Below are 11,522 nucleotides of genomic sequence, written 5' to 3'. Positions count from 1 at the left end.
CATCATCATTTGTGAAGACAAAGTTTGTTTAATTTCTCTGCCATTTTCTTATTCCCCCATCTCAACCTGTAAGGGACCCACATTTACTTTTGCTAATCTTTTCTTTTTTTCATACCTATAGAAGTTTTTAGCCACATCTTTCAAAACCCTAGGATGTAGGCCATTAGGCTTACTGCCCATTTTGGTAACATTATAAGCCTCTTCCTTTGATGTAATACTATGTTTAACTTCTCATTAGCCACAGTTGGACAACTTTTTCCTGTGGGTTTTTTGTACCTTAAAAGGAATGTATATTTGTTGAAATTATTAATTCTTTAAATGTTAGCCATTGCTTGTCTACCTTAAAACCTTTTAATGTAGTTTCCCAATCTATCTTCGCCAATTCGCCTCTTATGCTACGTAGTTTCCTTTATTTAAGACCCTAGTTTCAATTTAACTAAAATCACTTTCTATATTATGGTCACTCTTCGCTAAGGGCGCCTTTACTGCAAGGTTATTCATGGCTAAACAGCAGTTTTCACAAGTTGGTCAATTTATATTAGCTACAAATTTGCATTTTTTATTCTTGTCATTAGAGTTTGGCTAACGAGGCCATAGTGTACTGGAAATCTGTGCATAAATCATTGGATCCAGAGAATATTCCACTCGGACTGCCCCTTGCTGCAGAGCTTAATTTTCTCATTAACTAGTATTGATGGGGAGGCCTATTCTAAAGAGATTGTTGAGACCTTGATCTGGCAGGAGGGCCACCCACCCTACTGACGAGCACCTCTTCCTCCTATCAAAAGTTCACAAAAATGTTGTTACATGAGCTGGCCTTTCATTACAAAAAAAGCAGAGACCTGAGCCATAGTAGCCTCCAGCTAATAAATTGCCTGTACAGCATCTGTAACAAAACAGAGGAATTAGACTCATTAATTTGTAGCAAGGAGCTAGGTGTGTAAGGGATAGCTCAAACATGGCTACATAAAGAACAGGACTGGCACTTAAATATTGCAGGATATAATGCAAAAGGATAGAGAAGGAAGGGGGTAAGGGATAGTTGTACTAATTAGATAACAATGGCAATAATGATAGATGAATCGAGGAGGGTAAAATTGAAACTAAAGGCGGCATACATCTAGTACATAGATAAACAGGAATGTATTCTACCTGCACAAATGAAATAAGTGTCAGGATGGGGACAGGACCCACTGAAATACACAGGTAATGATAGCAAAATGGCACAAATATTGAATAATTACTTTGCCTCAGTATTTATCAGGCAGACTAACAAGATGGACACGACCTTAGAAGAGATAGAGAGAGAAATAATTGATAAGCTAATCAAACATCAAATAAAATCTCTGCTCTGGATGAATTGCATCCATGCCTATTAAAAGCTAGAGAAGAGATAGCAGAGGACACCAATACAACAACAATGTATTTTTTTAGCACTTTAACGTAGTGAAACATCCCAAGGCGCTTCACAAATATTCTGAGACAAAAGAATTGACACCGAGCCACACAAGGAGAAATTAGGGCAGGTGACCAAAAGCTTGGTTAAAGAGATAGGTTTTAAGGAGCGTCTTGAAAGAAGGAAAGAGGTGTAGAGGCGCAAAATATATAAAGTCATTAGAAAAGGAAATAGTGCCAGAGGACTGGCACACACCTAATGTGATTCCTAGATTTAAAAAGGGAGCTAGATCAAGTCCAGGAAATTATAAACCAGTTAGCTTGGGTAGGACAGATAATGGAATCTACTCAAAGATGTAACAGAAAAATACCTAGAAACAAAAATATCAAGAGTAGTCAGCATGGATTGCAAAATAGAAGGTTATGCTTGATCAACCTTATTGAATTCTTTGAAATAGTAACAAAGAGCAGACAAGGGTAATGTAGATGATGCAATATATTTGGATTTTCAAAATATCTTTGATAACATACCACATAGTAGAGTCATCACCAAAGACAGAGCATGTAGAGGCAGGGGACAAGTATTAGAATGGATAACAAGCTGCAACAAAATAACAGTAGGGGTTATGGGTAGTTACACAGAGTGGCCCTTGTTTTTCTTAGCAGGGACAATCTTTTGCCTGGGCAAAACTTAGCAACTCGGCCAAAAATGTTTCTCCCATCCCTGCCCCTGTCAGCAGACCATAGCATTAAGTTGCATGGAGCAGACAAAGCTGCTCAGGGGCACAGACTGCTTCAGAATATAATTTTTAAAATTTAGTTGATAGCAACAAAGAGTTTCTTCTGCTACATAGTGATTTCCTTTAGATTTTAAACATTTCAAATATTTGCATTAATGCATATGAAGGAGTAGTAGATTGAGGTGAAGAAACATCACAAGTTTATTTAAATTTCATCTCCCACAATTGTGTAGTTTTGATTAATTTAGTATTTAGTCATACTAGTACATTGACACCCCCAGCCTTACTATTTTCTAAGACTTGATTTACAGTGTAAACCTCAGTCCAACTAAATGTGTTGTACTTTATAGGAGAAACTGCAGTGTTGAGAAATTCTGCAACTACTTTCTTCATGCACTAGATTAGTGCAGAACTGGTTTTATACAACATAATGCACACATCACATGCATGCAATACAAGTGAAATTTAAGTGATATTAATCATACATTAAATGGAACATCTCTTGGCAAGTACTAATGTAACTCTCTCGTTCTTCTTCAGTCATCAAAGATACTAATTCAGGATGTTGACTAACTTCACTGTAGAGACGGGGCTTTCCAGCAACCATAATTGTAGGCTTCTCTAGCTCAAACTCATCTTCCTCTTTCTGGAGGTCTAATTTTGCAGGTGGTTTTGCATTCTTTGACTCCTCCTCAGATTCACTGGTCTCACTGTCTGGTTCACTCGGATTGGCATTTGAAGTGAAGGTTGCTCCAGCTGATGTTTTTTTCTCATGAATAAGTAGTGTTTTTATAACCTCGTAATTTAGAGTCTTGCTCTGTGAATTTGTATGTTGATCAAGAATTTCAGGAGCAGTATGTTCTAGAATATTTGGAAACAGAAAAGTGAATCTTGGACAGCAACCAAAACAGTTTTGCAAAATAGTGATCTAAAATACCAAATATCCAAACTGCAATTTGTAAAAGGACTTGGATGCAGTTCACACCAAAACCTGCATTCAATCGTGATGATGTTTCAAGCCACTCAATTCTAACCTACATATCTGATTTTATAAAGCACTGGTTTCTTTTTCTACCCAATAAAAACAACAATGGATAAAATACTGATACTATACCTTGCCCAGCTTTTCTTCAGGAAAGTGCGAGAGCACGATCAGAGGATAAACAATTGGCTCGAACAGAGCTAGAGCCTTTTATCACTTAGCATTCCCCGCGTCAGTATCAGGAAGTCAAGTTAACACAAGCTGCAAGCAGAGTAAAATTCTCATTTGCCCCAACTAAGTAGATTAACCCAACTCTGGAGGCACTCTGTATTTTGCTGGGGTGAAATTTATCCTGTTTCTTACATCCATCATTCTTACTGTATCTGAACTAGTTTTTCCAATTTGTGTCATGATTATGTTTGGTGCTGTGGATCCACACTGGGAATAGAGTGAAGACTAATTTTGCTTGTAATGCTTTCAGCCAAAAAATAATTTCAAAAAGATAAAAGGACAATAGTCACATGACTATATTCCTGCCAATTTTAATAAGACACTAAAATGGGAAGATAACCCATTGTTTAATGTGCAATGTTTTTTGTTAATTTATTCTTGGGATGTGGGCATCGCTAGTGGGTAAAAGAACACAATACAAGTATTCATAAGCTCTATACAGCTTAATAACAAGGCCCTAATGTTCAAAGAAAAACCTAATAAGCATCCAAGTAAACAACATTTCCACCCAAGTTACATGAATGGCATATGGAAGGAAGGCAGCATACAAACAAAATCAGCATATACAAAGCCAGGCATGAACCAGTGACCAGAAACTCTACAGTGCTTTTGTTAGAATAGCTTGAGAACTGCTGGCCTGCGAATGTGTTCTACAGTTTAAAATGTTACAATACCATATATTTTTATTGTAGTGTTACTTACCACTGATTCTATTTTTAAAGGCTAAAGTATACATTTGCTGACTAATGCTTAGCTTTTCCCCCAAAACAGATGAATTGCTGGGATAGGGTCCCTGGAGTGTTACATATTGCACTAGGAATTTTCTGCTCATTCATACGAGTGCAGTGAAGAACACTCATTGAAATGTAGAGGACAGTAGAGAAAAAAAAGTAAACAGTGGCAGATTGAGATTTCTGGTAATGAAGTAGTGCATGTCCTGGGTATCTTATACTCATTGGGATTTCAGGCCCAGAGACTCTGCTCCTCATAAGCACAAAGGTCACCGATCCCATTCCAAATTTGAGATGGGGACACTTCAGCATTGTACTCTAAAGTCAGAGCTGCCCACTGCCTGTGTGCCAACAGTTTCCTTCCCCCATCTGTTGGGGGCCTTAAAAGGAATACTAGAATTCCCAAGATAGCCCAGAAACTCTCGGTGTGAGATGGGGTGGCGGGCATGCAGAGGACTCACTCTCTTTCTCCACTGGAAAATAGCATGCAAAAGTGCTTGAAAAATGACAAAATTGCATATAGATATATACATATAATACTGAAATTGAAGTGTTTGCTTAGATGTAAATGCTAGACTGGGAAGGTGATTTCTTAACTCAAAAGTTGTGCAATACCAACTGAGCCGAGCTGACAGCTGTACTTAAATGGGAGGAGAGGGCACTTGCTATACGCATAGTATTAGAGTACCAGATAGTGGAGAATTATCCACTTTAATCATTTTATTTGAAGACTTGAAATCCTAGGTGGTTTGCGATTGCTAAAAAGGTCAGACTGCATCTTTAATGATTTTCCAAAGCTCCAGGAGGGAATTGTTGCCGTATTTTCAGATTGTACAGATTCCAGAAAATACCATGATATACTCACCAACTGAAGTCTCCAAACTAGCTCCCTCAACAGTACTTGTGGCCATCCAGATGGGCTGTGGTTTAACAGACTTTGCAGGTTTTCTTTTAGTTTTGGAATCAGATTCTTGGACATTTACCACAATGTTTTGTTCATAGAGGTCATTGCAAACGGCTTTGTTTGACCATCTTTCTGGATAAGCTTTATTTGTAAGACAATGTATATTCTGCTCCTGGCTGCAAAAAAAAAATGCAAGCAATGCATCAAAAAGCTTTAAATTAATTATTCACATGCCAGGTGTTTCTTTTTCTAATTCTGTATTAACTGGCCAAAACCCTTGTATGCCTAGCTGGTACTAAAGATATGTGGATGAACGATCAACCTCTCATCATGGTTTTCTGGAAGGTGGGCTGCTGCACTTGGTGGTCTAAGAACAGCCTAAATTCATACTGAGCATTCAGTAGATTCAAGCATCAGTTGCCACAAGGACTTAAACCTGTAGCCATTCAACTTAGAGCCAAATCTTAGTTGAGGCTGCTTTCTGCATTCACAATAGTGGACGTGGACACAGTACTGGTTGTGATTAGTTAATTGTGCAATAGGGGGTATTTTTCTTTGGCTGCTTTTAAATAAGGACATTGAACATTTAGCACAAGCTACTCATGGGAATGTAATTTTAGACTAGCAGTATTAAAACTTGTAAATGAATTTCTCTTGAAAAAAAGGTAGAGTAGCAACCTAATCAAGGCCTTTAAAATCATGAAAGGTTTTGTTAGAGTAGACAGAGAATATTTCCACTTGTGGGGAAGAGCATAACTCGAGGCCATCAATACAACATAGTCACCAAGAAATCCAATAGGGAATTCAGAAGAAAGTTCTTTACCCAGAGTGGTGAGAATGTGGAAGTCGCTATCACAGGGAGTGGTTGGAGCGAATAGTATAGATGCATAAGGGGAGGCTAGAAAAGCATGAGGGGATAGAGGGTTATGCCGATAGATTTAAATGAAAACAGACGGGAGGAGGCTCGAGTGGAGCATAAACGCCTGCATGGACTGGTTGGGCCGAGTGGCCTGTTTCTCTGCCATATATCCTATGTAATTTGCTTTTGCAATATTTAGCTGGACAAGGCCTGGTCTCTACACATTGTGTTTTAAGCTAACTAGTACCACTAACATTCAGGGAAATTAACAAGCTGCCATTCCAAAAGCATTAACTACTGGGGTGCTGGGACAGAGAACATAAAATTACTCAAAATTAGCTACTAAAACACAAATAGTTTATTGTGGCAGAGTACAATATTAAACAGAATTGAAAAGGTTTAGAGTTGTAGCTTTGGACTCATCAGACATACTTTACCTTAGTGCCAGTTCTGGAATCTCAGTTGGTTGCGGTTCCAGAAGCTCATGTGGAAGAGCAATATCTTCAGTTTCATGTAAAAGTGCATAAATTGGTTCAATCTGTTCATTAAATGATGCTAGAAGAGTTCGAGCATCTCGCTTAGGTATTGCAGAGGCATCTTCTTCTACCTCAGTCTGACAGTAAGTGCAGTTAAAATTGCCTATAGGTTTTACAGGAACAGCAGACAAGGATAATGACTATAGAGCAGATAGTTAGAATCATACAGCGTAGGAGACCATTTGGCCCATTGTGCCTGTGCTTTGAAAGCTATCCAGTTAGTCTTACTTTTCTGCATTGTCTCCATAGCCATGCTTTTTAATCTCCAAGTATATATTCATATATTACAGCTTGCGCCTTTTCCATATGGCATTACTATTTTACAGCATACCAACTAAAGGAATGGAGCCACATGTACCATCAAGATCTTTGGGTAGGGGGTAGGAAATAGCAACACTAGTAGTTCTAAGGTTTGTATTCCTGCAAGCCTGGTGGCTATGTTTTTTTCAGTATCTGTTGTGCACACAGCAGCAACACACTATTACCTCAAGTAAAAACTCAAACTTTAAGTGGCAAAGAAAATAGGGACAGGCATATTCAGCATCTGCCATCACCTCCGGAGGAACATGCCGAAGGGGTTGTCCCAGTACTGCCCAAAAGCTGAAGGTAAAAGGAAGGAAAATATTGCCCCGTACTTGATATTTTTTAACCTGCATCTTTCTGCTCTGACCTCGTTTCAGCTCCAAGGTATTTATGGCGTTACCCAATTGCAACTATGCAAATGCTGTCATATAAATAGGTACAGAATCCATCATTTTGTAAAATCAGAATTACTGAAGAGTTGGCATTTTTAATGGTCGTCTGCTAATCCAAAATAAATTTCTGCACTACAATTCAAATTGTCCTTTGTGTGGCGGCAAAGAGGTCAGGAGTATATATTCTAGTCATAATTTTACAGGATGAAGACTAGTGTATGAATTTGCAGTTGTGATGATGACAAAACTATCGGCGCTCGCCGTCATTACTGCGTAAAACCGACAGCAACTTCTGGCGTCCGCACACGCGCAATTAAACGCGGAAATCTGGAAGTTGCTGTCAAAGATACCATGCTCCTCCAGAGGGTGCAGTGTTGCAGTCTTCAAAAAAGGTGCAATCAACACAGAAACACTGATATAACATGAACTTCAACGCACTATTCTTGCAGTAATAACAATGAAAATGCTAAGCCTTGTTCAATCAGGAATAACTGAGTTTTTAAATAGCGTACCAAGTCATAGTTACTGCTGAACAACCTCTGACCCTGAAAAACTCATTTTACAAGTGTGGAATCTCAGAATATTTAAAAGTTGCATTACTAATAATAAAAATCTATTTTTTTGTAAGTTTGATATTTCACCTTTTCCCTTAATCCCATGTGTATGTCCCAATCTTTATTTCGCTTTCTGTGCAATGATTAAAATGTGAATTATATTCCCATTTGTGCTTTGCTGTCCGAGAATGTTTCACTCTCATTGGCTGATCAGCTTGCCTGTGGCTGAATGCCACAATCCCCGATAAAATACGCCAAATTCAAAGTGAGATCGGAAGAGGAAATCTACACTCGAGGTCACAATCTGTGCGGGCAGTGGCAAGCACCGTCCCTTCGTCGCTGACTGCAAAATACGGGCCCTTGTATTTATCTCCTGAAGCAAGGAATGAATGAAATAGATTTGGGCTTTCGTGAAAGCAATAAAAAGTATAGCTTACCTGTGCAAGGGTCAAATAAATGATTGACTTCCAAATCGCTGAATGTGCTGAAACAGAGTGGACATTTGAAAGAAGATCTTGTGCTTGAATTTCTCTCGTCTGTTTCAATCTTTCGGCGCATAATGTCCAGCTTATATTTGACTACATCTACTAGTAGTTTATAGTTGATGTAATAGTAATTATGTCTAGAACTCTTCCCATCAGCATTTGTTTCAACTCTTATTCGACTTTTAAGAAACTTGTCAGATTTAAGTGTGTTGAGAATAGATCGGAGCTGCTTCTTCTCAAACTTCAGTAGTTGTTGCAAATCATCCTCCTTCACACAGGGATAGCGAATGAGAATGTCAAGGGTGAGGGAATATTCCACCCCATAGAATCCACGCACTACGTATTTTGCCAAACGTTTTAAAGCTGCAGGAACTTCGGTAATCACTTTTTGGTCTCCCATCTTATCTTTCAATCAAGCAATCAGAAAAATAATATATTTGATTCAGTTTTTAAAAAATTACGTTCAATGTAATTAGCGGAATGGGATCCCTTGGAGGGACAGAATGTGAGGCGTCTATCTCCAAAAATTTAAGCCTGGGTAAAAACAAATTACAGAAAACAAGTTCTCCTCTGGCACCTTGTCATAACTAAGGAGGAATACTCATTCTTCACTCCCAACATACTGAGCTACATCATAGAAATGATGAGTCTAGTCTGAAAGGGGTATTTTGTTTATGGTGCCAGCAGTTTTATTTACACAACTAGATAGTTAAAAAGGAGATACAACCCTCTACTCTGTCATAAGATGTGGTTCTTAGCAATTGTGACTCCTAGGAAAAAAAACCTACAATCCCAATTGAAATTCATTAACCACTGTTTACTCATTTGATGAATTCTGGACAGAACGCCTTTTTTAAAAAAAAATAAAGAACATGCATTGATAAGTCAAACGGGCACAAAGCTAATTTTTTCAGTGCAATAATAATTTGAATGAGGGCTCTTTTCCAGATGCTTTATTCTCCATTTTACTCAATTTTCTTCAGGTAAATACTTTTCAAATTATTATTTTTTTGTTCTAAAATTGAAATACGTGGTTTCATGATTTCTAGTGTATTGGAAAAATTAGTTCCATACACATTTCAGCTGTACACGTCGATGATCTCAGGTGTAACATGTAGTGCTTGCTCATCTCTGCAGTACAAATCACAGAATTGTTTAAAAATACTTAATTTCTTCCTTCACACCAAAAATGTTATTTTAAGCAAGTCATTTTTGGTGGGGCGGAATTAAGAAAGAGAATTAATCTATAACTAGCAAGACTTTTTAATTCAAGTGGTTGCCTTTAACCTGCCAAAGGTTAACCCCAGCTAACTCAGGCCAGGCTAAGTAAACTGTCCTAGTAATTGAACGATTGGGAGTTTAGCCTGCAAGTTAACACTGGAACAACTATCTACTCAAGCAGTGACCACTGTGATACTCTCAAGTATTATAGTTTGTCCAAATAGAGGATAGTTAGGAGTGATAGGATTGCCATCTTTGTGTCTTTGAAATGAAAAGTTTGTTTTTAAAAAGCCAAGATTTAAATTTAAAAGTAAGCAGGCAGTTTGTCACATATGGAGCCTAGTTTTCATTATATGTAATCAGACATAAGTGCTTACCTTCAGTGTGGTAAGTCAGAAATACAGAATATTCCTACTTTGAAGGCAAAGCTACACAGGAGTGGAGTCAGAGTGGGCAATTCTTGTCCAATTTTCCAGCCAATCTCCACCACAGTAACAGTTTGTGGCCAGGTCAGTGTGTTGCTGTCCTCGTCAAATAGAGCTGCTCTCCTAATCTAGTGGTTTGCTCAAAAGTGACATGATTGGGAAGAGCAGCTTAGCTATTTATGCTTTCAGGTGAGGAATTGCACAGGTGCAAAAGCTTATATTGTTGAGTACCAACATGGCCAAGAATGTACAATTGTGCACAAGGCCAGGAATTGTGCTTAGTATACAACAAGGCTAAGAAAATCATAATGTGAGGGACCCAATAAAAGCTTTTGCTGAAACATAATAGGTGCAGGAGTAGACCATTCAATAAGATCATGGCTGATCATGCACCTCAGTACCCCTTTCCTGCTTTCTCTCCATACCCCTTGATCACTTTAGCTGTAAGGGCCATATCTAACTCCCTCTTGAATATATCCAATGAACTGGCATCAACAACTCTCTGCGGTAGGGAATTCCACAGGTTAACAACTCAGTGAAGAAATTTCTCCTCATCTCAGTCCTAAATGGCTTACCCCTTATCCTTAGATTGCGTCCCCTGGTTCTGGACTTCAACATCAGGAACATTCTTCTTGCATCTAACCTGTCCAGGCCTGTCAGAATTTTATATGTTTTTATAAGATCCCCTCTCATCCTTCTAAACTCCAGTGAATAAAGGCCCAGTCGATCCAGTCTCTCCTCATGTCAGTCCAATTATCCCAGGAATCAGTCTGGTGAAATGTCACTGCACTCCTCAATAGCAAGAACGTCCTTCCTCAGATTAGGAGACCAAAACTGAATCAACTTAGATTTTGAATTAATGCTGTTCAGTAGGTTAAGCTCGAGTTGTTGTAAAAGATGCAATATATAATCAGTACAAACTATAATATAGTTTGTCTGGAAAGTGGGAGGGAAGTTTAAGCATTTGCCTCTCCTCCCCCCTATTTTTATAGGTAACAAGGAGTGGTGGTGGCTTTTTGAGGAGAGTAACCTCTGTGCTGCCTCAATATGTAGTTGTTTTTGGTTCCATGGTTAAAATTTTCTCCTTTCAGAAATATGAATCTCAGGGCTGAACTGACTTACTTTCTCCAAACTAAAGACCCAAACCACATTCCTCTTATTGGGTTTAACAAAAAGTAGCAACTATAAGCAATAGTGGGACATGATAAACATTTCACATCACCATAGGATATGAATAAAAGCTTTTCAAAACATCTCATCAGGGGTCCACCACTTTTAGTGATGTTAATCCCAAGTCTCATGGTTCTGTACTTACAGAAATAACATCTTGCATTAGTTGGTAAATTAGGCAAGAAAAGATCAAAAACATTATAGGACTTTAATAAAGCAGAGGGGAATTAAATTGAAATATAACAAATAGAATAAAGATAAATCAAGAGGTAAAAATCAAATAACATGCCATTTAGAAAAGGATTCCACACAGAGTTTGTAAAACACGCAGGAAGTCTGAAAACTAAGCTAAATCCTGTCCTCCACAATCTGAGATAATGCAGTTTAGCAGAGACTGGAAGCAAAATTCACAAACCCGAACAGCATATCTAAAACAACTCACCAGAAAACTCTAATGCAACCATTACCTGACAATTAAGTGAATTGAAGAATGCAGCTGATTAAGAAGGAGGAAAAAATAGAAAATTGAATCACAAGTGAAAAGAATAAGGAGGCAATCAGGCCAATTAAATCACATAAATTGTGCAATTAAGT

General features: G+C 38.2%; 1 protein-coding gene across 1 annotated transcript; it reads right to left on the bottom strand.

Moving 5' to 3' along the window:
- Positions 1 to 2,610: 2,610 nt before the first annotated feature.
- LOC139228961 (general transcription factor IIE subunit 1-like) lies at positions 2,611 to 8,512 on the bottom strand. The gene is made up of 4 exons (XM_070860550.1): positions 8,065 to 8,512; positions 6,280 to 6,481; positions 4,945 to 5,159; positions 2,611 to 2,996 (listed from the first exon to the last, which is right to left on the bottom strand). Exons 1-4 carry the CDS (start codon positions 8,510 to 8,512, stop codon positions 2,611 to 2,613), a joined length of 1,251 nt encoding a protein of 416 aa, XP_070716651.1.
- Positions 8,513 to 11,522: the final 3,010 nt, after the last annotated feature.

This window comes from Pristiophorus japonicus, chromosome 2, assembly GCF_044704955.1.
Source record: "Pristiophorus japonicus isolate sPriJap1 chromosome 2, sPriJap1.hap1, whole genome shotgun sequence".
In the NCBI taxonomy this organism is placed as follows: Eukaryota; Metazoa; Chordata; class Chondrichthyes; family Pristiophoridae; genus Pristiophorus; species Pristiophorus japonicus.
The sequence above is the reverse complement of the archived record's forward strand: the minus strand, read 5'-3'. Positions and strand labels throughout refer to the sequence as shown.

Coding starts and splice junctions, on each gene's coding strand:
- LOC139228961 (XM_070860550.1), bottom strand. CDS start 8,512: ATGGGAGACCAAAAAGTGATTACCGAAGTTCCTGCAGCTTTAAAACGT. Junction 6,482..8,064: donor TTTATTTGACCCTTGCACAG/GTAAGCTATACT, acceptor TAAAACCTATAG/GCAATTTTAACTGCACTTAC. Junction 5,160..6,279: donor ATTCCAGAACTGGCACTAAG/GTAAAGTATGTC, acceptor TTTTTTTTGCAG/CCAGGAGCAGAATATACATT.